Source organism: Medicago sativa, chromosome 4 (genome assembly GCF_051527215.1).
Source record: "Medicago sativa cultivar Bolivia chromosome 4, Bolivia_mono, whole genome shotgun sequence".
In the NCBI taxonomy this organism is placed as follows: Eukaryota; Viridiplantae; Streptophyta; class Magnoliopsida; order Fabales; family Fabaceae; genus Medicago; species Medicago sativa.
The window spans coordinates 79,874,401-79,898,472 of NC_140752.1; the positions used below are offsets into that span (position 1 = coordinate 79,874,401).

At 32.3% G+C, this 24,072-nt stretch overlaps 2 protein-coding genes and 1 long non-coding RNA gene across 10 annotated transcripts; all 3 read left to right on the plus strand.

Moving 5' to 3' along the window:
* The first annotated feature begins 5,111 nt into the window (after positions 1-5,111).
* Positions 5,112-10,957, plus strand: LOC146932402 (uncharacterized). Of its 8 annotated transcripts, none has more exons than XR_015007099.1 (8): positions 5,504-5,592; positions 6,033-6,245; positions 6,399-6,442; positions 7,185-7,262; positions 8,109-8,197; positions 8,302-8,451; positions 10,350-10,502; positions 10,602-10,957. It is a non-coding gene; the product is annotated as an uncharacterized LOC146932402 (long non-coding RNA). The 8 variants fall into 8 exon arrangements; XR_015007095.1 differs by lacking the exon at positions 8,109-8,197 and adding an exon at positions 8,883-8,993; XR_015007097.1 differs by lacking the exons at positions 5,504-5,592; positions 8,109-8,197 and adding an exon at positions 5,112-5,442.
* A 2,204-nt stretch (positions 10,958-13,161) lies between these two features.
* LOC146932403 (epoxide hydrolase 2-like) lies at positions 13,162-15,704 on the plus strand. Its single transcript, XM_085704058.1, has 5 exons — positions 13,162-13,302; positions 13,379-13,593; positions 14,523-14,690; positions 14,794-15,029; positions 15,144-15,704. Exons 1-5 carry the CDS (start codon positions 13,233-13,235, stop codon positions 15,388-15,390), a joined length of 936 nt encoding a protein of 311 aa, XP_085560184.1. The 5' UTR covers positions 13,162-13,232; the 3' UTR covers positions 15,391-15,704.
* A 5,582-nt stretch (positions 15,705-21,286) lies between these two features.
* On the plus strand, positions 21,287-23,724 carry LOC146932404 (cytochrome P450 736A117-like). Its single transcript, XM_085704059.1, has 2 exons — positions 21,287-22,356; positions 22,931-23,724. The coding sequence occupies exons 1-2, from the start codon at positions 21,673-21,675 to the stop codon at positions 23,546-23,548; spliced, it is 1,302 nt and encodes a 433-aa protein (XP_085560185.1). The 5' UTR covers positions 21,287-21,672; the 3' UTR covers positions 23,549-23,724.
* The last annotated feature ends 348 nt before the right edge of the window (positions 23,725-24,072 follow it).

The window sequence follows — 24,072 nt, forward strand, 5'->3', positions numbered from 1 at the left end:
ATTGAGGTATCCATGGGTATCCATGGGTACCCATGGAGTTTTGAATTTATTTATTTTTTGGTACAAATAATAACTTTTTTTAATTACCAAAAAACTTCAACTTTTAAACATCCATACATAATCCACTCAAAATTTCATAAATCATACATAATTCATAGAAAATTCATGATTCTTATATAATCTATATGTTTTATGATGTGAATGAAGTGGAAACGGTGAACTTAATAAGATGAATTAAAAAAAATTAAAATAAAAATAGGTTATTATTGAGGATTTTTAGGTGGGCGGTAAAATTTTCTTCAATAAGGTACCAACTTTAAGTAATAAGATATGATATATAAAGATATATTAGTAATTTACTTAATTTATTATCGGATATGGGTACCCGTGGGTATGGATACAATCCAATCCGTGTTTGTGTCCATATAATAATGGATAGTCAAATACCCGTTTATTATACCCGTGGATACCAGTTTAGCTACCCGCTCCATACCCGTGACGGATTTTACCCACGGGTACCCGTGGGCATGGGTATTTTTGCCACCCCTAGCAAAGGCATATATTAACTGCAATTTAGTACCACGTATATAAATCCTTTCACATGATCTACAGCAAAGGTAGATATTAACTGCAATTTAGTATCGAGTCCTTTCAGGTGAACAAACTTCTGAATCAGACAGATAGTTGAATGCCTCTCTACTTGATTTATATCATTTTTCCTTTCAGTTTCAACGTATATAAATCATTTCACATGATCTACATTAAAGGCAGATATTAATTGCAATTTAATATCGAGTCCTTTCATGTGAATTATACGCACTTTTAAAAAACTTGTTTTAAAAGAGAGATGTTCAAATTACGGAATATTACCATTCTTCGTAAATTTGAGAATGAAGGTCGCATAATCCAAATATTTGTGATGCATGGTCTAAGGCATGGGGTTCAGTGACGTATTTTGTAAAAAAATTGTTCCGAAGGAAAAATGAACAAATTAATAAATATTGTACAAAAATTATAAATCTTTATCAAAATATTTATGAAAGCTTTATCAAGAGCAGGAAAACATCATAAATTACATATTAGTTAAAATTATAAAAGTGAGCGCACTGTCATAGAGTTACCAAAAAGGGATTAACACCAAGATTTACATGACACAAAATGAACGAAAGAAACACATTAAACTCTTTAGCGTCTTGTGTAGGAACTTGGTTATTAATAATTTGACCGTTAAAAAATAAAAAAATCTCTTTGATGTCAAAAAAGTAATATCAGCTGAGCAATATTCAGTCTGGAAGATTACATTGAAAGGATAGATGGTAAAATGACGGATAATTGTGAATCATTGTAATATGTCAAAATATAAACCTTAAAAACCATGAACCATCAACTTAGTTTTAAATAGTTAAAAATAAAAAATTGTAAAATAGTTAAAAGTTTTTAAAAATATAAAAATTGGAAAATAGTTAAAAAATATTGGTGAGGTAGCACTCAACCAAGCAACACTAAAAAAATTATATGCATTAGCGTAACAAAAAAACAGACAGACGAACATAAAATATTACTCTAAACGTTAATGTGTGTATATAATCGTGAGGATGAAGAAAGGAGATAAAAATATTTGGGATCATTAAATGACAGCGTGAATAAAAATATTTGTGAGATTGTGATGATTAAACGATATTGAAATTAAATATATAAGTGATAAAAAGATAATAAAATTCCTTTGAAAAAAAGGTAATAAAATTAAATGGAATCTCCTTAAAAAATTAATGGAACGGTTAAAAAAAATAAAGTTAAATGGAAAAAAAAATATTGAAATATAATATTAAAAAATAAAGAAAAGGTTCCCAGCGTGGGTTGAAAAGAGGTGCTTGTGAAATAAATTGTCGAGAAGTAGTTTTTTAAAGTAACATTCAACAGCTTCTGGTCAAAGCTCATTCCATTCAATTTTATGCGTTCAAAAAAAGTACTTTTTTTAGTAAGTACTTAATTGCTATTGTATTCGGCCTAACTTCTCCTTAAAAATGTAGAGAAGTTTGAAAAAAGTCGGGTCAAACGATACCTTAATCTCCCACAACGGCAATGTAGAAGCAACTGAATTTGGGAGGAAAAATTGAAAAATAGTTAAAAATATAAAAATTGGAAAATAATTAAAAGTTATTAAAAATATAAAAATTAGAAAATAATTAAAAAAAATTGGTTAAGGGCAAAAATGGAAATTCATAGGCCAACCCTAAAAAAAAACCACCCTCCAATAATTGAATTACCAAAATGCCCCTCCTAGGGGCAAATTGGTAAATTCAATGGACATTAACTTTTATATATAGTATATAGATTATTTGAATTTAAGAGAGCATGCCCACTATCACACTCACTTTTTTTTTTAATTTATGTCGGATTAAAGATTAAAACAGGTCAGACCAATTGATTGATATAGATCTATATTCAACATTAGTTCTAAAAAAAACGGTCAAATGCATCTAAAGGTCCTTTAAGTTTTTCGTTTTTCCCAAAGTGGTCCTTTAAGTTTCAAAAGTCCCAAACAAGTCCTTTTAGTTTTTGAATCGTTTCAAACAAGTTCTATTGTAGATAACATAGTTGGTAATTGCTTCCCTGAACTCATCTTTAGTACCAAATCTGGCTCCTAACAACCACTTAAAATTAGTCATCTTTTTAGGCATGACAAATGGTGGATAATGTTCTTTGTTGCTATCATCTGAATCATCACCATCATCCTCTAAAAGGACTTGTTTGAAACGATTCAAAAATGAAAAGGATTTGTTTGGGACTTTTGAAACTTAAAGGACTTGTTTGAGACTTTTGAAACTTGAAACAAGTTTTTTTTAAAACAAAAAAGGTTTAAACTTTTTTTAAAAGTCTATTTAGTTAAAATATTCGTTTTAGGCCAATAAAAAACAGTTAGGTCTACTTGATAAATCTACTTTAATTAAAATTATAAATTTGCTAGTATGCATCAAATTTATTTTTGATATAATAAAATTTAAGTGAGTTGGATGCAGTGAGAGTTGCACCAACACACACAAACATACTACAACCCAACATAACTTTGTGTTGTTTTTTTTTTTTTTTTGATTGTATTTTAAAAGTTATTTTTACATGCTTTATTCATGCTTTTGACCATGTGCTACTATATTAATTCTTCTAAACTAATTCTTTGAGCCATGCTACTTGTTTACTGAGTGAAGGAAGGCATGTATCTATAACATTCATCTTTGTGAAATAACTAGTGTGTGACCCGTGCGCGGACGCACGAGTAACTTTACCTTTTGTTTACACATCAACCTGTATTATATATCAGATTAAACGTGTCCCGAAATTGAATGCGCGTCAGCCAATGTCCGGGATTGACATGACACGATACGATGAATACACAAAATTATATTATTTTCAAATTGTTAATAAGGCATCACCACATCGTTGTTCACGTCGCATTTGATGTCTATATCGATGTTCGTGCGATTAAAACCATACCGATTACGCTGACCTCATATCGATATACATTTATTCAACCCTTTCAACCTCAACTCACTTTTATTTTACATTACATTTATTGTATTAATTATTGAAGACACCTCCAAGGAGAAAAAAAAAAAAAAGGGATCATTTACTCATATGTTTCATACAATGGTAGTCATGATGTTCAAGCATGGCCATTCTTGAATTAAGTCAGAAAGATCTCCCAGTGTGTGACTCGTGCATGGACGCACGGGTAAGTTTACCTTTTGTTTACACAACAGCACGTACCACGTATCGAATTAAGCGTGTACCAAAATCGAATACGTGCGAGTCAGTATCCCGACACTGCCACGGCATGATACCATAAATATACAAAACTATATTGTTTTCAAATTGTTAAGGTGTCACCGTATTATTGTTCAGGTCGCCTTTGATGTCCATATCGATGTTTACGCAATTAAAACTATACTGATTACATTGACGATATATATTTATTTGATTTCGAAAAGAGACTCATGTGGATGGACCAATTTGAACCATTACCAATACAACATGAATTTAATGAGGAAATCCCAAATGGGTAATAGCAATTAAAACATATTTCATACCCCATTAAAATTCTACATCCAAAAAAATAATAAAAAACTTCTGCACCCACAAATATAAAAAAGATAATGCTACTTGGCATTGTAATCTTATCTTCTTCTTTTTTATTTTTTAAAATTTTTCGAGTGCTCAATGGAAGGAATTGTAATCTTATCTTATTTTTACTTATTTTTTGTTGGTCAAATAATCTAGTAGCTAGAGCTATCACAATTTAATTCCAAAGAGGAAAAAAAACTTTTTTCTTTTGGAAGGAAAAAAATAAAAAATTCCTTGTAATTTGTAGATACTTACAATGTGATGTGAGTGTCCCTCCCCGTTCTTTATTAGTTTATTTTATTTTATTAAAAAAACGCTAATAAACATTCACCTATTTGACTATTAGTTTATTTTATTTTATTAAAAAATTATCACCCTTTGCTAAAATGTTTAAAAAAATTCCATCTATCCCTTTCTGAATTATTTTTAGAGCACCCACATCCATGTCACTCTACATGGTGGTATAAATGGGTCCCACGTAATACTTTATATTATTTCACACTTTCCAATTATTTAAACCACTCAACTACATTTTCTAAATATCCATACAACTCTTACAAAACTTACAATGGGTCCCACTAATCTTACAATATAACTTACATGCATGTCTTCAAAATAGAATTGGCAAAAGCTAGTTATTAATAAAATAAGGAAAATGCTAGATATCAAGAATGAATTTTCTTGATGAATTCAAGAATGATATGGCAGAATAATCACCCTTAGATTTTAATCTTATTTATTAAAGTTTCATAAAAAAATATATATAACACCCACCACCCCATGATTTCCGGCCAGACTGAGATTTTATTGGCTAACATTAATTTCGGGACAATTTCTTGATAAAATCTTTCTTGATAAATAGCATTGCTCATAAAATAATAATAAAAACTCAAAGGCAAATGGTATGGATACAGTTCTATTCTTTACCACGGTTCCAACCAATGCTACTACCACCTTGTTAAATAGTGGTATCCATACTGACACAAGATGCCACACGTAAGCAATGCCACCACCGATGTTTGTGCTCTAAGAAACATAAACTCTTCTCCATCCTTCAAACCCCAGCCGCTGGCCTCCCTCTCCAAAGCTTCAGTTGAATGTGAGATCAGCACCATCTTCTTCCTTTCTTTGCGATCTATATGTCTACCCGTTTCATTGTTCGAAGACTTGAAGTTGTTGTCGAACTTCTGCCTCCGATACTCCATTTCCGAGTTCCGACAACCTCCGATCATCCATTGAGTACTCCTCATCACGAAAAACCGTCGGATGGGTTGGTTTATTTCGAGATTTGAACACGTTACCACCGTGCCGGAATTCGTCTCTGTATGTATGAATTTTTTATGACATTATTTATATTATTCTTGTTCTATTTCGAGTAATAAAGTTAAATTTGGGTTTTCTACTAAGTGTTGAGTGATTACTGTGAAGAAAAAGTTTACGGGATTACATATAAGCTGATTGAAACTGCTCATGGTAAAGGTTTTCATTTTATGTTATATTTTCTCTGGTGTTTTGGAGTTCATTTATTTGATTTTATGTTGAAAATTGTGGATATATTTCTGTTTTTTTTTCTCCCCTTCTTTCAGTTTTTAGGAATTTTTAACACAATTTTTGAACTGGAGTGTGAATTACTTAACCGTTGTAGATTTCTAGATATATTTGTTTTTCATAGTCTTAATACTTTTTCTTTTAATATTGAAGTTTGGATAGTGGAAAAAAAGATATGGAATAGAAGATAAAAGTAAATTAGTATTGGTTGAACTATATATAATGTCACTTGATTACATGAAAGATAACACTTTTGGTTAAATTTTGTATAAAATTAGATGGTGAATTTAAAATAGAATATTATGTTCGTTGAAAAGTTATTTTTTCATTATCCTGGATCATGATTTTCGTGTGCTTAATTTCAGGCAGCAAAGGTTCCCATGAGAGATGTGTTTTGATGATAAATTGCTTGCAAAAGTACAATCTCAACTGGTATTTTCCTAAGTGTGATGGACTTAACGATAATCCGATCACTCCATCAGCTATTTTCTCAACTGGTACAATCTCAACATGATTTCTGGGAAGATACCTCTTGTTCTTCGGCAGTATCTTCATACCAAGAGTCTCACAATGTTCTGGTAAGTGGTTAAATCATTTCTAGTGATTTCCAATTATCAGTTTTGATATCCACTAAACAATTGAGCGATTACTGAAGTTGGGTTGAATTCTGAAAATTTTCTTTATCTTCTTGGTTATGTGCATGATTACTGAAATATATTGTTTGTGTGTAGGTGATTGTGGAGAAAGCTGGAAGAAGTGACATTGCTAAGAAGAAGTAAGTGGTTATCTTTTGTTATCCTGTTTGTTTTATTTATTTTTAAGGCCCGAAAAGATTATGTTACCTTTTTTTTTTGTGGTCCTTGATACTTTTGTGAAGATTTTGGAAGGTTGTATTGTTTGTTACATTAATTGTGGTGTACATCTGGCTGGAATTTGATTATTTAGCCATTCAAACAATATAACCTTGCAGAACAAACTTCAATGAAAATTGTGTGTTTTATTACTCTGTCTTTTATCTTTAAATCATAATTCTTTTTAGATGACTAATCTGGTTGCTCTCTTCGCCACATAATTTTTGAAATTATTGCAGAACCCAATTGAATTTTGTGAATTTGAAGTGCTTTGACTGCATGATTTGTTATCGAATAATATGAGTATCAATCACTGATTTGTTATTGAAGAATATGAGTATGAATCATTGAAATGAAATAGAATGTGGAAATTTTGAGGTGATGAAGAGATACAAAATTATTTATAATCAATGTTGATTTAGTTTTTTCTCAACTCTTGACCAAATCCTGGAAAGTCACTTCTCAACTTTTAAAATAAATAAAATGATATTTTGCTTAAAAAAATCTTTCTTTTTGCTCAGATTGCATAAAAACACATAAAAAGTCAACTTTTCTTTATTCTCTTTAATACATTTGTCTTCTTACTTGTACTTTGTACAATTGAAGACCAAAGACTACATGTAGTGTATATAGTGATTTAAATTTTCAAAACCTTGATTACTTCAGGTCCATTAGGTGATACAAAATCACGGGTAGGTTCTGACATATGCAGCTATAAAGGATTCTACTGAAAAAATCCATCAGGTGATTTCAATTGTTTCCAACTAAATGCTCCTACCTTAATGGTTTTACTAATAAACTACCTGATATTACTCTTACAATGCAAATACCAACAATTTCATTGGCACAATCACATCTCAAATCACTAAATTCCTTATCTTATGTGCTTGATTTAAGAAACAACAAATTTTCAAGTCTTTTTCAATAGATGTTCAGGGCATGAGCACTTTAACATTCATGGATCCAAGGTTTAATTTCTTTGGTAGTGTTACACAATCAAATACTCACACAAAATCTTGAAATTCTTTTCATCAATAACAATGCATTGACACAAAAATTGCCTAAAATTCATCATAAGATTAGCTACCCCTCATCAAGCTTAATGTATAATTCTTCAATAATTAATTTCTCCTTAATTATGACGTAATGTTTTATTGTTTTAATGTTTGTTTCAATTAATATGATTTTGTTTAAATTACTATGAAGCATACCCTTTTTAGTTTTTTGTAAGTTTAAACTTATTCGATATGCTAATGAATTGGAGTTATGCCTGTTAGTTTTTAACACATAACTTATTTATAACTATCACTTTCGACTTGTTGGAGTATTAGAATCTGATAGGAAAATGCGTGGATGTTTCATGATTTAGTGGTTGGTTATGTGAAGTTTGCATTGTAAGAGTTATGTAAAAGAAAATAACAATAATAGTGTGACATGTTTTTTTTTCTTTTTTTTCCGTAATAATCAGAGATGTTTTTGATAGATTAATCGATTAAAATAATCACCTTAACGCATACATTAAATTTTTTAGTTTTATTATGCATATATTAAAAAAATTAGTTTTATTGGAACTCATTTAAATGATTGCAGGGGTACCTTGAATTTTTATTTTGATATGTCTATGGTGAACTGGTTTACTATTTATCTAGTTTTCGTTTTCATTTGCTGTTTTATTTCATGTTAGTTTCTTTGAAAATGCCTCTGGACTTTGTTTCTGTTTTCTATCAGTTTCCTTTTTATTTTATCTAGTTTGAATGTCTGAAGAAGCTTTGATTGGGCACAGAGACTGCTAGGATGTTGGCAGATGAATTCGTGAAGCACGTAGCGATAGTGGATACATCCAATGAAATTGGAGGTGGAGATGTTCTTCTTGCAGGCATAGGCAAGGCAAGGAGGATGCAAGTTCCAAATGTGAATATGCAGCATTGTGTTGGTACTAATCTCACTCATTTGATTTATTTGAACTCTAATCTAAAAATTCCCTTTTTGTGATATGTTTGACTGTTTTGTTTCAAATTTTACCTTCCCCAATTTAGATCTCAACATCAAATGAATCATTTTTATTTGATGTCCAAACTTCATTTTATGTAAGTCAAAAAAATCACCTTGGAGCATATGCTAAATTTTTTATTTTTTTTTAGTTTTCAATCACCATGAATGAAGGAGTGCATTGTTTGTAGAAAAAGCCTTCTTGACATAAACCTTACTAAAATAATACCTTCCCTATATAAACCCTTCATCACCATTTGCATCACTTTTCCTCATTTATAATCACTATTCTTCATTGATAATCACTATTCTCTAAATTTTTTGCATAATCACTATTATTTCCTCATTTACACTAATATTTCACTAAAAAATCAGTGTTTTGGACCTGGGAGCACGTCCTCAAAATCACAGATGCCAAATGAATATCCTTTTAACAATCATAACACTACTATCTTCTAAATCCTTCTATCTAGATCACTGAAAATGGTAATAATACCAATCTCTATTATTTTGGTTTCTTTAAATGAATTATAATATTTCATTGCATTTAATTTTTAACTTTAATTTTTAACTTGTTGAATCAATTGTGTCACAATTTTTATTCTGTATTTATTTTCACACATATAGTGCTCAGTTTAGGTCTCAACATCCCAAAGGATAATATTTAATTGCTCAGTTTAGTGCTTTGGTTTTTTAAATCATCTTCAAGCATTTAAGTAGCATTTTTTTAGTAGGATCATTTGATGGCTGGTCCTCCCTCACTTACCTATTTTTTATTTTTTTATCGAATCCTTTTTATCTTTTTGAGAACCTTTATGTAATTGTAGATCTTTATGAGAATTTTTATCTAATTGTAGATATTAGATTAATTAACAAAAAAAGGTCTAACAAACTTTACAATGATTTTCTCATAACGTAAAAAGTGTAGCTTTTCTCTTTTTATGAAGTTATTGAGCTAAATGATATCATATATAAAAGCACTTTCGTTTCTGATTTTATCCAATTGCATCATGATATTATGCCTACCCAACTTGAGATAGATTGAAAGAAACTATTGATGATGACACATTCTCTAGATGGATTTCATTGTTCTCACCTTGAGAACAAATTGTAAAGTCAAAGGTAATAAGTTCAAATAGAACTCCTTCACACCTCCCTACATTTTAAGCTGTGACTATAATAAGTCATTACGAATCATGTGTCTTCATTGTGTTCTGCCGTCTCAAATCTTGGGTTGGGATGGGATTCACAATCTTGCTTGGGATGTCTGCATACAACATAAATGAAAATACTCTTGGTTTGAATCACCAATTTTTTCCTGTGTTATTGTATAGGATTCATATGTCAGATCAAATGTTGAGTCAATGAAAGTAAATCGCCTTTGCGTGTGTAATTGTATTATGAAGAAATCAATTCTGATTTGTCTTTGATTAGTAGAGTGACAAAAATGAATCATGATTGATATAACAAAAATAACAAAAATATTGAGTGAGGACGGGAGAAAATTAGTAGAGTTTTGATTATGATATTTTGTTGAAGTTTAAATAATACTGGAATGGGGATATTATTTCAATTTTTCATCAACTTTCTGTGATGGAATATAGGATATGTATTAATTGCAATATGACTACTACACTCAAGCTGCTCATATTTCTACCTATTTAACATTTGGCTTGAAGTTGATTATTTAAATGAAAAAAATGAGGGAATTTAATATTGAATACACTGTCACAATATATTGTATTATTATATAGGAAAAATGATTATACAACTATTAGCACACTATTCTATTATTAATTTCATTGATAAGAACTCAACTATTATCAAATGAAATCATTGCAGATAATTAGACATTCAAGATTTTGAGCTGGGAGATTAGAATGCATTGAAGGAGTTGTTGGCCAAACACATTGGGAAACTTTGACGAAGGAGCTGCCAGCTTTGCTTTCACATAACTCAGAGAGAAAAAGACATGTTCAAACACAGATTATCACTGTAATTACAGAAAATAATAATGAAACAATTGTGTAGAACTAATGTTAATGAACCATTTTTTTTGGACAAAGAAAATGTTGATTCTCATGTAAATGATAGGATTAGAACCATGTAAAGAGGATTCATGTATTGGTGGCTCTTCATTGCTGCTGGTTCCTCTAGTCCCTCATTTGGCTTTGGGGACCTATAGAATAGAGACAAAGATGATGCAAGAAAATGGATGTATATAAATATAAATTTTGAACATACAAAAGGAGAAGAAAGGAAAAACAACTCATGAAGGAACAACAACTCATACCAATCAGAATATGATGTATTTAGCACCTGCAGATAGTGTGAAGGATTCAACAATATGGCAAATTGCAAATGGCAAATGAATGACAATGTTGGGTTTATATACTGCTTGTTGTTAGGATTAAATATTTTTATAAAGCTGTCATTCAGCTTTTTTCTCCCCTCTGTTTTACTTTATTTTCTCTTTTTTAACTTTTTTCAACCTTTCTCTCATGCTGACAGTGGCTTTTGTGGAATCTTTTACTATATTTTCTCTCTTTTTTTTTTAACCTTTCTACCATGTTCAACTTTACATGTATATATAATTCAAGCTGCAACCACTGTTGTTGTCTTTTAGTGTAATAAGAAATAAGAAATGAGCCAATGTCAGCATGAAAAAAGGAAAAGATCCAACAAAAGCTGTAGCAGCCGCATTCATGTTATGGAAATTTAAAAAAACTAAATTGTCAGACTAAAATTAGTAGGCACCGCATACCTAAGGGTGCATTATAATGGAGAATACAGACAAAATTCAACCAATAGAATATGCTAATAATTGTAAAAGCATGCAAATGTTAGGGCGGCATACCTATAGTGCATTAAATGAAAGAATACAGACAAATTTCATCCAATAGAACATGCTAAAGATGGTAAAACCATGCAAAATTTGGGATCTACAGTAGTTTTTGGGGAATTCGTGTTGTAAAGTGTATTGATGTTATTATTGATGCCCTATTGTTATGCAAGTTTCCACTTGTTGCAGACACAACTTTCATCTTTTAAATTTTGTTGAATTAGTTTTACAAATAGAGTTTAATAGTGATGGGTTGACGGTCCAAAACTAATTTGTATACGTAACCAATCAAAACATTCTGAATTATCACATCAATTAATGATTTTAATTTATGTGGGACAAACGTGGCAATTCAGAATGTTTTGATTGGTTGTGTGTGCAAAATTGTTTTGGTCTGTCAACCCACCACAATTAAACTCTTACAAATAAGGGATTTTATTTTGTTTACAAATGATGTTGTTTGGTTCGATTTCATTTTTTAAAAACAATAAAAACCAAATCAAATCGATAAAGATTTCACAGAGTCAAACATTTTTTTTTGATCAAAACAGATCCAAACTATTCACCCCCAATGTTACTCCATATTGTAGGGATCAGAGTTCTCACTTTAGCTAATTCACACCGTAATGAATGTCACCTAGGGGTGGACATGGTTCAGTTTCTAAAAAAAAACCGAACCAAACCGTTTTGAACGGTTTAGAAAATCGAACCGAACCGTTTGAGCTTTGCGAGGAATCGAACCGAACCAGAGTTATGGTTCACTTAACCGTTTTGTTGTCTGCGAACCGAACCAAACCGAACTTAAAATAATATTTTGAATTAAAATGTATTTTCTTATCCTTTTGAGAACCAAATTGTTTTTTTTTCCTTTTTCATAAATTGGAATTGTACGACAAGTGTTAAGAATTTTTATCCTCTCAGAAATATATTAGGACTTTTTATTAATTGGATTTAAAATATGAAGAAATGTATTAAGCCTTTTTAAGAACTAAATCATATTAGTTTTTAATTTCTTGTGATTTTACTGGTTGTATATCACTAATATCAATAAAAACATCAACAAATTTCAATGTTAATGCACGATGAAAGACAAAATAAAATTTCATTATTAAAAGGGTTAATTAAGTTTTTAGTCCCTATAAATATTCAGAATTTTGTTTTTAGTCCCTACAAAATAAAATCACACTTTTTAGTCCCTATAAAACTTTCCATCAACATTTTTAGTCCTTATAAAATTTTCCATCAGCATTTTTAGTCCCTATAAATTTTTTCCATCAGCATTTTTAGTCCCTAAAATGCTTAAGGAAAATGTCATAGGGACTAAAAAGTGTGATTTTATTTTGTAGGGACTAAAAACAAAACTGTGAATATTTATAGGGACTAAAAACTTAATTAACCCTTATTAAAATATGAAGTTTGTGCTTTGCTACTGGTTCGGTTTGGTTCAAACAGTATGGTTATGGTCCAATAACCGTTATTAAATTATTGGTTCAGTTCGCGGACCACTTAAATGGTTAGGTTAATATCAATATTGTTCGGTTCGATTAACCGATTCAATTTGATTCGTGGTTATTTTTGCTCACCCCTAATCTCACCCGTTGATTTTAGATCGAATAGTTCAGATTTTAAATTCGATTTTATGAACAATCTCAATCGTCAAATTAAGATTGGACGGTCATGTAAGAACAGAAAATCCAATTCCATATAATAGGGACACGTCAGATTAAAAAGTGACGTGGTCTTCCGTGATTGGCGGAAAGTACGTTTTGGAAGCATGCAGTATTAAAACAGTGGACACACCACACGAGAGTTGTTGAGAGTTGAGACAAAGAAGACAGAAAAAAAGGTATCTCAGTCTCAGTTGTGTCTGAAATTGTGTAATTATGGATGAAATCCAACACAAATTCGTCGACGTAGGTGATCTAAAACTCCACGTAGCAGAAATTGGAACCGGTGAGTGAATCATGTCCATTGCTTTTTCAATTCTTAGTCTTGTCTTATGACCACTCTAAGTCAAACAAATTTTCAGGTCCAAACGTGGTCGTATTCCTCAACGGTTTCCCGGAGATATGGTACTCCTGGCGCCACCAGATGATAGCCGTCGCCGGTGCCGGTTTTAGAGCGATCGCTTTTGATTACAGAGGTTACGGACTATCTGACCAGCCACCTGAACCTGAAAAGACCACCTTCACTCATCTTCTCAATGACCTCCTTGCAATTCTTGATGCTCTTTCTCTTTCCAAGGTACACTATTCTCTCTCTCTACTTTTCACAACCTTGATAGATTAATTCAATTTTCGATTTATTTTGTTACTTTTTGTTAGTTAGCTTTGTGAGTGTTATTCAATATACTAGTAAGACTTGGCACTAGTATCAATACATGTGTTTAATATGCTTGCCAATAACCAATTCAATACTCTCTCCAAATTTTGAACCAGATACATCAACTTTTGCTTACACAACTGTCCTGAGGGAGTAATACAAAACTTATTTTGTTTTCCTTTCTCTCTTTCTATGTGTGTGATCATCAAAGTGTTGGTGATTATTCTGAGAAGATATTAGAACATTCTGATCACATCAGATCGTTCTGATCTCTCTCTAAGTCTGTATCATCATCAATTAGTCTAACATATGCTAGTCTAGAAGTTCACATTTTATACTTGTATATTATTGTGTATTCAGTTTTGAATTCAACACTTGATTATGTTTTTGCTTAATTTTTTTCTTATATATTAGGATACATCGAGTGTTTAATAGTTACACGAATGGGAAATGCATGATTCACAGTTTTCAAATGTAATTGATCTTTATGTCTTCATTGTGCTCCAATGTTAGTTCTCATAATTTGATAAAAAAAAAAAGTTGTCATAACACATAAAGATTTGAAGCACGCAGTAGCAGCTATACAGGGTATTGATCAATAGTAACTTGAATTTGATCCACAAGAGTACGGACTGATATACTTATCTAAACCTCAGCTCCAGCTAGCATGAAATGAACAGGATAACAGATTAATTTCAATGTTTCTCTACTTTTTCAATTCAAACTCTTCTCCTTGGAGTGGTCACTACTCAAAAGTGACATTATTCACTTCAAATTCATCCCTTTTATCCCTTTCATATGATTAATCTGTTATGTCGAATTGATTAGTCCTCTTTGTTAATGTACTTTAGGTGTTTCTTGTTGGAAAAGATTTTGGAGCTCGTCCTGCATATTTGTTTTCCATTCTGCACCCAGAAAGGGTCTTGGGAGTTATCACTTTGGGAGTTCCTCATGTTCCACCAGGCCCCTCTAGGTATCATAAAATCCTCCCTGAAGGCTTCTACATTTTGAGATGGCAGGTAAATCTAATTTCTTTTGACCTCTCAGACATGACCCAGTAATATCATCCTTATAATTACTAACAAACAACTTTGTTTTTGTCTATATGTATGTGCATATCAGAAACCAGGAAGGGCAGAGGCTGATTTTGGACGTTTTGATGCCAAGACTGTTGTGCGAAACGTTTACATCCTTTTCTCAAAAAGTGAAATACCAATAGCTGATGAAAACCAGGAAATCATGGATTTGGTGGAACCTGGTACTCCTCTTCCCTCTTGGTTCACTGAGGAGGATCTTGCAACATATGGAGCTTTGTATGAAAAATCTGGATTCCAAACTGCATTGCAGGTTCCATACAGGTGCTGCCATTTTTCTTTTGTTCCCATATTCTTTGCCGGCGAAGAAGGATCCCTCCACCTTTCAATTTTTCTGATGTGAATTCTTATTAGTGATTGTTTTGTTTGCATTTGTAGGTCGTTTGGTGAAGACTTTAACTTACCGGATCCTGTGGTCAAAGTTCCAGCATTACTGATAATGGGTGGCAAGGATTATGTTTTCAAGTTTCCAGGGATTGAGGATTTAACTAAGGGTGAAAAGGCTAAAGAGCTTGTTCCCAATCTGGAGGTTACATTTATTCCAGAGGGAACACATTTTGTTCAAGAACAATTTCCCGAACAGGTGAATCAACTTATCCTTGACTTCCTTGCCAAACACACTTGAAGTTTGGATGTTCATTGAATGGTGTGTTTGTGTGTGGTTTAGCAAGTTTGGAGTGTGGGAAGTTTTGGCAATGAACTTTGCTGGTTGGACTTTTTTTTATACCAAATTTGCTAGTTGGACTTGGTCAGTTGTACTTCTTGTAAAGGGGACTCCTTAAATAAGGGATTCTGATATGCTCAAGAAATTATTACTATGAAGCATGTTTCTTGTGGATTATTTGTTAGAATCCTCAGGAAATAAGCAAATTTCTAGTAGTGTATTAAACTACTATTATTAGGAATAATAAAGGTTATGATCACAAATAATAAAAAAAATTATCACCTTCACTAACACATCCAATATTTATCTCTACTCACATCAATTATCATAACCACAATATTGATTAAAAAAAATAAAATAAAAATATGAACCGTCACTTTTATGAATAAATTCAATCTATTATGCTTCTTAAAAAAAAAATCAATCTATTATGCTTCTTAAAAAAAAATCAATCTATTATGCGACCTTTCATATTTTGGGCAACATTCACTCTTTTATTTTCTCTACGAAAAAAAAATCACTCTTTTATTCAAATCACAATTGTGACTAATCTTTTAAAATATTCTCAAAAGTATTTTCTCAACTTTTGATACTCCGAGAACATATTGAAGTAGTGACCTAAAAACATATGCATTTTCTCCTTTTTCTTCTACTTTATTTCAAATTAATCAATGCACACCCAAACCTCTTCCCCTCCCCTATATCATTATCAACATGCAAATAAAATTTATTCAACAACCAAGAATTATCCCGGCTACATGAATTAAATTATGACATAATGTTTCTTAATACTTTCTCTTATAATTGTTTTTTTTTTTTTTTTGGCTTCCTTTACCTCTAGGTCTTCCTTATAGTTTGCTTTGACCTCACAATTTTGTCAAAAAGTTCTACCCAAAACTTTACCAAACTTAAATAGACAACTTGTCTGATCCAAACAGGGGTGGATCTGGACTCAAAATACCGGTGAGGCACAATTTTTGTCAAATAATTAAATAAAACTACATTTAATAAGAATGAAAAGCGCTTGTTTCCTGTTTGTGTTGTGCGCTTGCTGAGAGAAAGAACAATGAAAAGGGCTTGCTGAAGTGAGAAATGAGGGGAAAGTGTTTATAGTGTACTTGTGTTTTGGGGTGTTTGCCGTGCAGTTTGATTCGGTTTTGAGGCTAAAAGTCATCAAAATCGCAAGATAAAAAAGCATGCGGTTTGGTTCGGTTGACTTTTAAAATAAAATCCAAACCAAACCAATGTGGTTGGTTTGGGTTGGATTGGTTGGTGCGGTTTTTTATCAGACAATACAATTTTTTGTTTCCAACATTAAAATCAAGTTAAAAAGCTAAAACACAACATATTTCTAGCAATGTTTCCGACAATTTTTTTAATTTCATCCAACATTAAAATTTCATTTTCACTAAATAACATAGATCAAATTAAAAATGTGGACAAAAAGTAATTGTATTATTTAAGAAATGTAAAAGGCTAATATTTCATCATTCTTTAAAAGTTCAAATTGCACATAAATACATTTTTGAAATAAAAAGCAAAGAAAAAACTTAACAAAAGAAAATATATGTCATTTATGAAACCTCCCTCTAAGATCTTGTGTTGGAAAATCATTTGTTTTTCACCCTTCAGATGTCACCACTTGATACGTGGAGCCCCATTGCGGCTTCTTCTCTTCGCTCTCCTTTTAACCCTTACATCAATAACCAATACTTTATGTTGGCTAGTCAAGCTCTCTTCATGTACGACTTTACAATCCAAACAAATCTTTTATGTCTAATTTTCGAATAAATCTGAATTAAGCCTACTAAATCCGGCCAAAACTTTACTTTAAGATGTTTATTTAGGGCTAAGTTCTGATCCTTTATCCTTTTTTACATCCATATTATCATTCTTCCATTTCTTATCCACAATAATGCTTATATTGTTTCTCAATCTAACTTTGTCATTGTACCAAACCTTAAATCCTTAATTGTCGAATTCTTCCGCCTTTTCATGCACCCACTTAGTTTCTTGTAGGTACATAAAATTAAGTTTCCTTCTAGTCATAGTACCCATTATTTTCACGGAATTTCTTGTAAGAGTTTCTATATTCCATGTTCCAAAACAAATCCTACTCTAATTAACTAAATTCTTTACCCACACATGTTCACAAAGATGTAGGAACCCTTGCTTATTTTTCACTGCGTTCAAACAACAATGCAACGATCCTTACTTGTTTGACATTGTACTCGAGCTATGCGGTGTGTTGCTTTCATGCAACGACCTAACTTTCACACTATTACATATTCGATCCATCTCATAAAGATTCAACGGAATTTTACGTTGGCGATCAAATTTTACGTTAGCTCTCTACCTCTCTTTTAATCTAAACTTGGGACGGCTATGCATAGCAAGGATTGAATTCCCCGCGGTCACTATTTGACCACAGAATGATCTTAGTCATCCGATCTGTTATAATAATAGTTTTTATTTATTTACTATAAGCTTTAAATTTTTGTCTTCGGATCTCTATCATAAGGCCTACAACGCACTGAATGCGTGGCTCTGTCGTTCCCTGACTGACTGCAGAGAATCCATGTCCACATAGCAAGGCTAAGGATTATGCAAATAAAATTTAAATTTGTATAAATATATGAAGAAATAACAATTCATGCAATGCAACGTGTCTCACTCTCATCCTATGATGTTATTTTCACCTGAAAAAATACAGTTCATTATATCCTAAGAACCAATAAACATCGTCCAAGCGATATATATCAGAAGCAAGGAAGAGACTATCACTAAACAGAAAATCAAAGCTTAAGCCATGTTCACCTTTCTACAAAGTTCTGTTTCGCATGAAAGCTTCTATATTCATTCCCTACGCTTTTCTTCACTGTCTTTCCACTATTCCTTATTTCTCTTTTCTTCATCATCAAGTGTTGGTATTATTTCCAACAACTCTTCTGTCACATCAAAAAACCTATCTCCTCCACCTCCAAGATTTCCTCTAGTTGGCAACCTCCGTCAACTTGGCTTATTCCTTCACGTGCACTCTAAGATTAAGATTCAGCTCACAAAAATGGCCCTTTAGTGCTTCTTTATTTTGGGAAGGTTCCAGTACTTGTGTTTCTCCGCTGATGCAATTCTCTGATAGACCACAACGTAAAATCCTTGATATCATATTGTATGGTTCCAAAATAGTTATGCAGAATGGTGAGTAATGGAGACAAGTAAAGATGTTCGTATGTTACACTGTTTAAGTAACAAAAGAGTTTAATCTTATTGTCGTGTGAGAGAAGAAGAAACTTTAAGAAGGATGGAATATTTTAAGGAGTCTTCTGCGTCGTCGGCGTTGAATTTAACTGAGTTTTGTGCTCTACAATTACTATAATGATATTGTATGAACGGTGTCTCTTGAAAAAAGATACTATGAAGGAAGAGGGAAGAAATTTCAGGAGGTGTTGTTAGAGTTTGGGGAATTATTGGGCAGTGTACGTATGGGAGATTATATACCTTGGTTTGATTGGTTGGGAAAATTTAATGGTTTTTATGAAAAATGTACCCAAAATTTGGATGAGTTTGTAGAAGTAATTGAGGAGCACATTAAGCATGGGTCTGATGTAGATGTTGGTTTGATAGAGGACGAGCACAGTGATTTTTGTGGATGTTTTGCTTTCAATAATTCAAAAGACAAATGCTATTGGCTTCCATATTGATAGAATTGCAATCAAGGTTTTGATACTAGTAAGTCACTATCATTCATTTAAATTTTATTTAAGATTTTATTTTAGGTTTTTATTTTTTTGTTAGAAATGGGGTCTCTGGGATTCGAACCCCAGCCCCTGCATATATTATACATTGTCTCTACTAACCGAGCTAAGCTCACGGGGACTTTCATTTTAAATTAATGTAATGTAATATTGCTTTGTAGCATATAAGCTCAAATAACTATATGATTATTCTTGCACGAGCTTATAACGACATTTTAAGTATGATGATAGATTATTGTACTGATATTGTTAACCCAATGATAAGTTTTGAAAATTATAATATATTTGTTATATGTGTCAACACAAATTGCAATAGATGCGCTATTCAATGGAGTTGTCGAGGAGAAGCTCTAAGAATACTCTAAAATCAACTTAGATGAAAATGCATTGTTTAAGTAAGAATGGATCCCTTTTTCTATTTAAGTATCTCCTTTTATAGTCCACACTTCATTGACCAATAGGCATGTTTTTGGATATTCAGGCCCATTAGGTTAACCCTATGAGATCAACATATCTTGTTCGCACATGTATTGCAGTGCATAGAGCTACCTACTCTTTCTTTGCGCAACTCGTCCGTGTATGATTTGGACATGCCACATCACCATTAAACAGCCACATAGACAGTCTTTTGGGGGGGGGGGGGGGGGGGGGGGGGTATGCTCCATTTACCATGTGCTCCATTTAGGGTCTTGGATGAATGACATGTGGTAAAAAATGATTCAATGGTTCAGATTAAAAATAAACAAAACATCAGTTTTTTTAATTAAAAAATGATTCAATGGTAAAAATTGATTCAATGGTTCAGATTAAAAATGATTCAATGGTAAAAAATGATTCAATGGTTCAGATTAAAAATAAGACAAAAACTAAAATTCTTGTCCCTCACTAAATCACATCAAAAACTTTTTTGTCTCGAATACAAGTTGTCTGAAATACCAAAATAGTCTTTTATCCACCATACATCGTATAAGACAAAAAATTGTTCAATACCAAAATGTTATGTTGTTTTGTCTTGTGATATTATGTTCAATACTTACCTTTTAAAACGGACCCGATACAAACGTTAAACTTAAAGACCCTCGGATGCATTTGGCCTTCAATATATTATGCGACCTTCCACATTTTAATCAACAATCACTCTTTTATTCAATTATAATTGTGATTAATATATTTCAAAATATTTTATTGTAAGTATTTTCTCAAATTTTGCTACCATAGGAACATTGTCATGTGACATAAACATATATGTCTTTTCTCTTATGAAGCACGGACTTCGTAACACCGCTAATTTCAAAAACATAGGATACCGACACAAATATATATATTTATAATGATATAATTATAGTTGTTCTCTTAGACTTTGTTTGGGAGTTTGGAGGGGAAGAGAAAGGAAGATTTTAGAGGGGCTGAAATATGGGGAAAATGGTAAAATCTTTCACATTTTTCGAAAGAGTAATTTTTTGAGAATGATAAATTAATGCTTATGATTAATATATTTTAATTTTAAGAATATTATAACTACTTAGATTAAATTTGAAAAATTCATATAAACCCTCCAAAATCCTCCAAAACCTTCATCCAATAAGATTTTTGAGTTCTTCAAATGAGGAGAGTTTTGTATTATGAAACCTCAAAGTCTTCCCCTCTCAATGTCATCTATTTATTTCACATGCTCCTTCCTTTTTTTCCTAACCCCTTCCCCTCCAAACATGCAAACAAAGCCTTAAGATATTGTAATATACAGGGGTCAGGGTTCGAACTCAACCCTCTAGTTGATCATTATCATTGATAAATGCATCCTCTAGCTCACGTGATAAACCCTCTAATTGATCATCATCATCGGTAGTTTTTTCTTCTTTATTTAAAATTAATCTATACACACACAAACCACTTCTCCTCTCCCTATATCATTATCCAAACTTATATTTGCTTAAATATATGAAGAATTTAACGGTACATGCAAGTTGCAATGTTATAAAAAATATATGAAGAATTTATCGGTACATGCAACTGTGCAAGTTGCAATGTTATCGAAACAAACAGTACATGCAACGTGACTTGCTCTCATCGTATGCTTTGATTTTCACCTTATCACAATTCATTACCAGTGCAATCATTTAGTCACCATAAATATAGAGGAAGATATGAGAAGAAGAACCATAAACATCGACCAAGTGATTGGTTTTTATCATCTGCACTCAATAGAAACCAAAGCTTAAGCCATGTCCACATTTCTACAAAGTTTTCTTTCACATGAAATCTTCTCTTCATTCCCTATGCTTTTCTTCACTATCTTTCCACTATTCCTCATTTCTCTTTTTGCCATCAATCCATCATAAAATATTGCCATAATTCCAACAATTCTTCTGCTACCAAAAAAAACTTACCTCCTTCACCTCCAAGAATTCCTCTACTTGGTAACCTCCATCAACTTGGCTTATTCCCTCATTGTACTCTCCAAAATCTATCTCACAAATATGGCCCTTTAATGCTTCTTTATTTTGGTAAGGTGCCGGTGGTTGTAGTTTCCTCTGCTGATGCAGCAAGAGAAGTAATGAAAACTCATGACTCGGTCTTTGCTGATAGGCCACATCGTAAAATCTTTGATATCCTTTTCTACGGTTCCAAAGATGTGGCAAGTTGTGGATATGGTGAGTATTGGAAACAAGTAAGGAGTCTTAGTGTATTAAACCTTCTGAGTAACAAAAGAGTTCAATCTTATCGTCATGTTAGAGAGGAAGAAACTGCAAAAATGATGCAAAGTATTCAACAGAAGAATACTGCTGTGAATTTAACAGAGTTGTGTTCTACGGTTACTAATGATATAACATGCAGGGTGGTTCTAGGCAAAAGATACCGTGATGAAGGTGGAGTGCTTCCGGAGTTAATGTTGGAGTTTGGAGAGTTATTGGTTATTTTCTTTATAAGAGATTACATACCTTCGCTTAATTGGTTGGGTAAGGTTAATGGTTTTTATAGTAAGGCAGAAAAAGTAGCCAAACATATGGATGCATTTTTTGAAAAAGTTATTGATGAGCACATCATTGGTAGCAGATCTGATGGCCATGTTGGTGAAGGAAACAGTGATTTTGTGGACGTTTTGCTTTCAGTTCAAAAGAGCAATGCTGCTGGCTTCTCAATTGATAGAACTGCAATTAAGGGTTTGTTACTGGTAAGAATATCATTGTTTTTCCCTTTTAGTTATGTCACTTACAAACAAATTTTGTGCATTAAGTTCTATGAAATTGATTCCCAGAAGCATAAAATTCATTTTGATATGTTTGCCTCTTATGCAATAAAATTGATGTTGTTTCCATAAAATTGAGTGTATTTTTGGATGAGAGGTTAATTTGTCAAAATCACAGCGTCATCATGATTTTGTTCAAGCTCTCAAGTGTACTTTTCAACAAAATCGTGGTGGCTCACCGTAATTTGAAGCTCTCATGTGTACTTGTCAATCCTACCCTCAATCCAAACACGCAACAGTCACTCTAACTGAATCTAAAATTTGAAGCTTCTACATCAAAATGTAATTTTTTTTATTTGAAAGTTATTGTTTGGCTCACTTTTAGGTGAATGCTTTAACGCGAATCATTTTTATGCTGTCTTACTGTTAGCCAGCATCAATTAATTTATATCAATTTCCGTCCCTATAGTACCAACATATCCTATGAATCATAAAATTTAGTGAAATTAGTAAGGTTTGGTAGCTACATGGTATAAACTAAATTGTACTTTCTCTGCAGGACATGTTTATTGCAGGTACCGATACTACCTACACAGTCCTAGAATGGGCAATGACAGAACTACTAAGACACCAAACTGTGATGCATAAATTGCAAGATGAGGTGAGAACTGTGGTTGGTAATAGAACTCATGTAACTGAAGAGGATTTGGTTAACATGAACTACTTGAAGGCTGTGATCAAAGAAATTCTTCGCCTTCACCTCCCGGTTCCCTTATTAGTCCCTCGGAAATCTATGGAAGATATCAAACTAGAGGGCTATGACATTGCAGCTGGTACACAGGTAATAGTCAATGCTTGGGCAATTGCAAGAGACTCTTCAATTTGGGAACAACCTCTAGAATTTAAACCAGAAAGGTTTATGAACAGTTCAATAGATTATAAAGGATTGGATTTTGAACTTATCCCATTTGGAGCAGGAAGGAGAGGTTGTCCTGGAGTGTTGTTTGCTCTTTCTATCAATGAATTGGTTTTAGCAAACCTTGTTCATCAATTTGATTGGAAATTGCCTGATGGAGTAGAAGGAAAGGATTTGGACATGTCTGAAACTAATGGCCTTACTTGTCGTAGAAAATACCCTCTACTTGCAGTTGCTACCAAATATGACAGAAATGAATAAACAGTTAAAATAGCAAGAACGGCATTATAAAATAAAGGGAAAATTGTTTGAATGTGTGTTTTAATACTTATATGTTATTGAATAATGTATATTGATGTTTGAACTTTAAATTGTAAGGGGCTGTTAATTTGATCTCTCAAATTTGCCAATAGAAATAAAGGTATGTGATGTTGTAAGGCGTTGATCAGTTTAGTCCTCCTATTAAATTATTACGATGGGGAATATGGCATGGATGATAGAAACATATGTTGCATGTCCAGACGTAATCAATTCAGTGTTGTCGCGTCTTAAGGATCAACATGATCAATTACTGTTTTGAAATAACTATGGATTTCTTTACTGAATACCCGCCACTCGTTTTTTATCTTGAACCATTTGTCATTTAACTAAATAGAAGCACCAAATTTATTGACACCATATAATTTCAAAGACCTTATTGTCTATTTGCAAATTTTAGGACCAAAATGATCGATCGGTCAAAAGCTGTACTGCGCAATTATGCAGGTTTTGGATCGTTATGCTGC

Excerpts from the sequence above, each read along its gene's own strand:
- LOC146932404 (XM_085704059.1), top strand. The coding sequence starts at position 21,673 with ATGCTTCTTTATTTTGGTAAGGTGCCGGTGGTTGTAGTTTCCTCTGCT. Across the intron at positions 22,357-22,930 it reads CAATTAAGGGTTTGTTACTG|GACATGTTTATTGCAGGTAC; the intron begins GTAAGAATATCA and ends CTTTCTCTGCAG.
- LOC146932403 (XM_085704058.1), top strand. The coding sequence starts at position 13,233 with ATGGATGAAATCCAACACAAATTCGTCGACGTAGGTGATCTAAAACTC. Across the intron at positions 14,691-14,793 it reads TCTACATTTTGAGATGGCAG|AAACCAGGAAGGGCAGAGGC; the intron begins GTAAATCTAATT and ends TGTGCATATCAG. Across the intron at positions 15,030-15,143 it reads GCATTGCAGGTTCCATACAG|GTCGTTTGGTGAAGACTTTA; the intron begins GTGCTGCCATTT and ends TTGCATTTGTAG.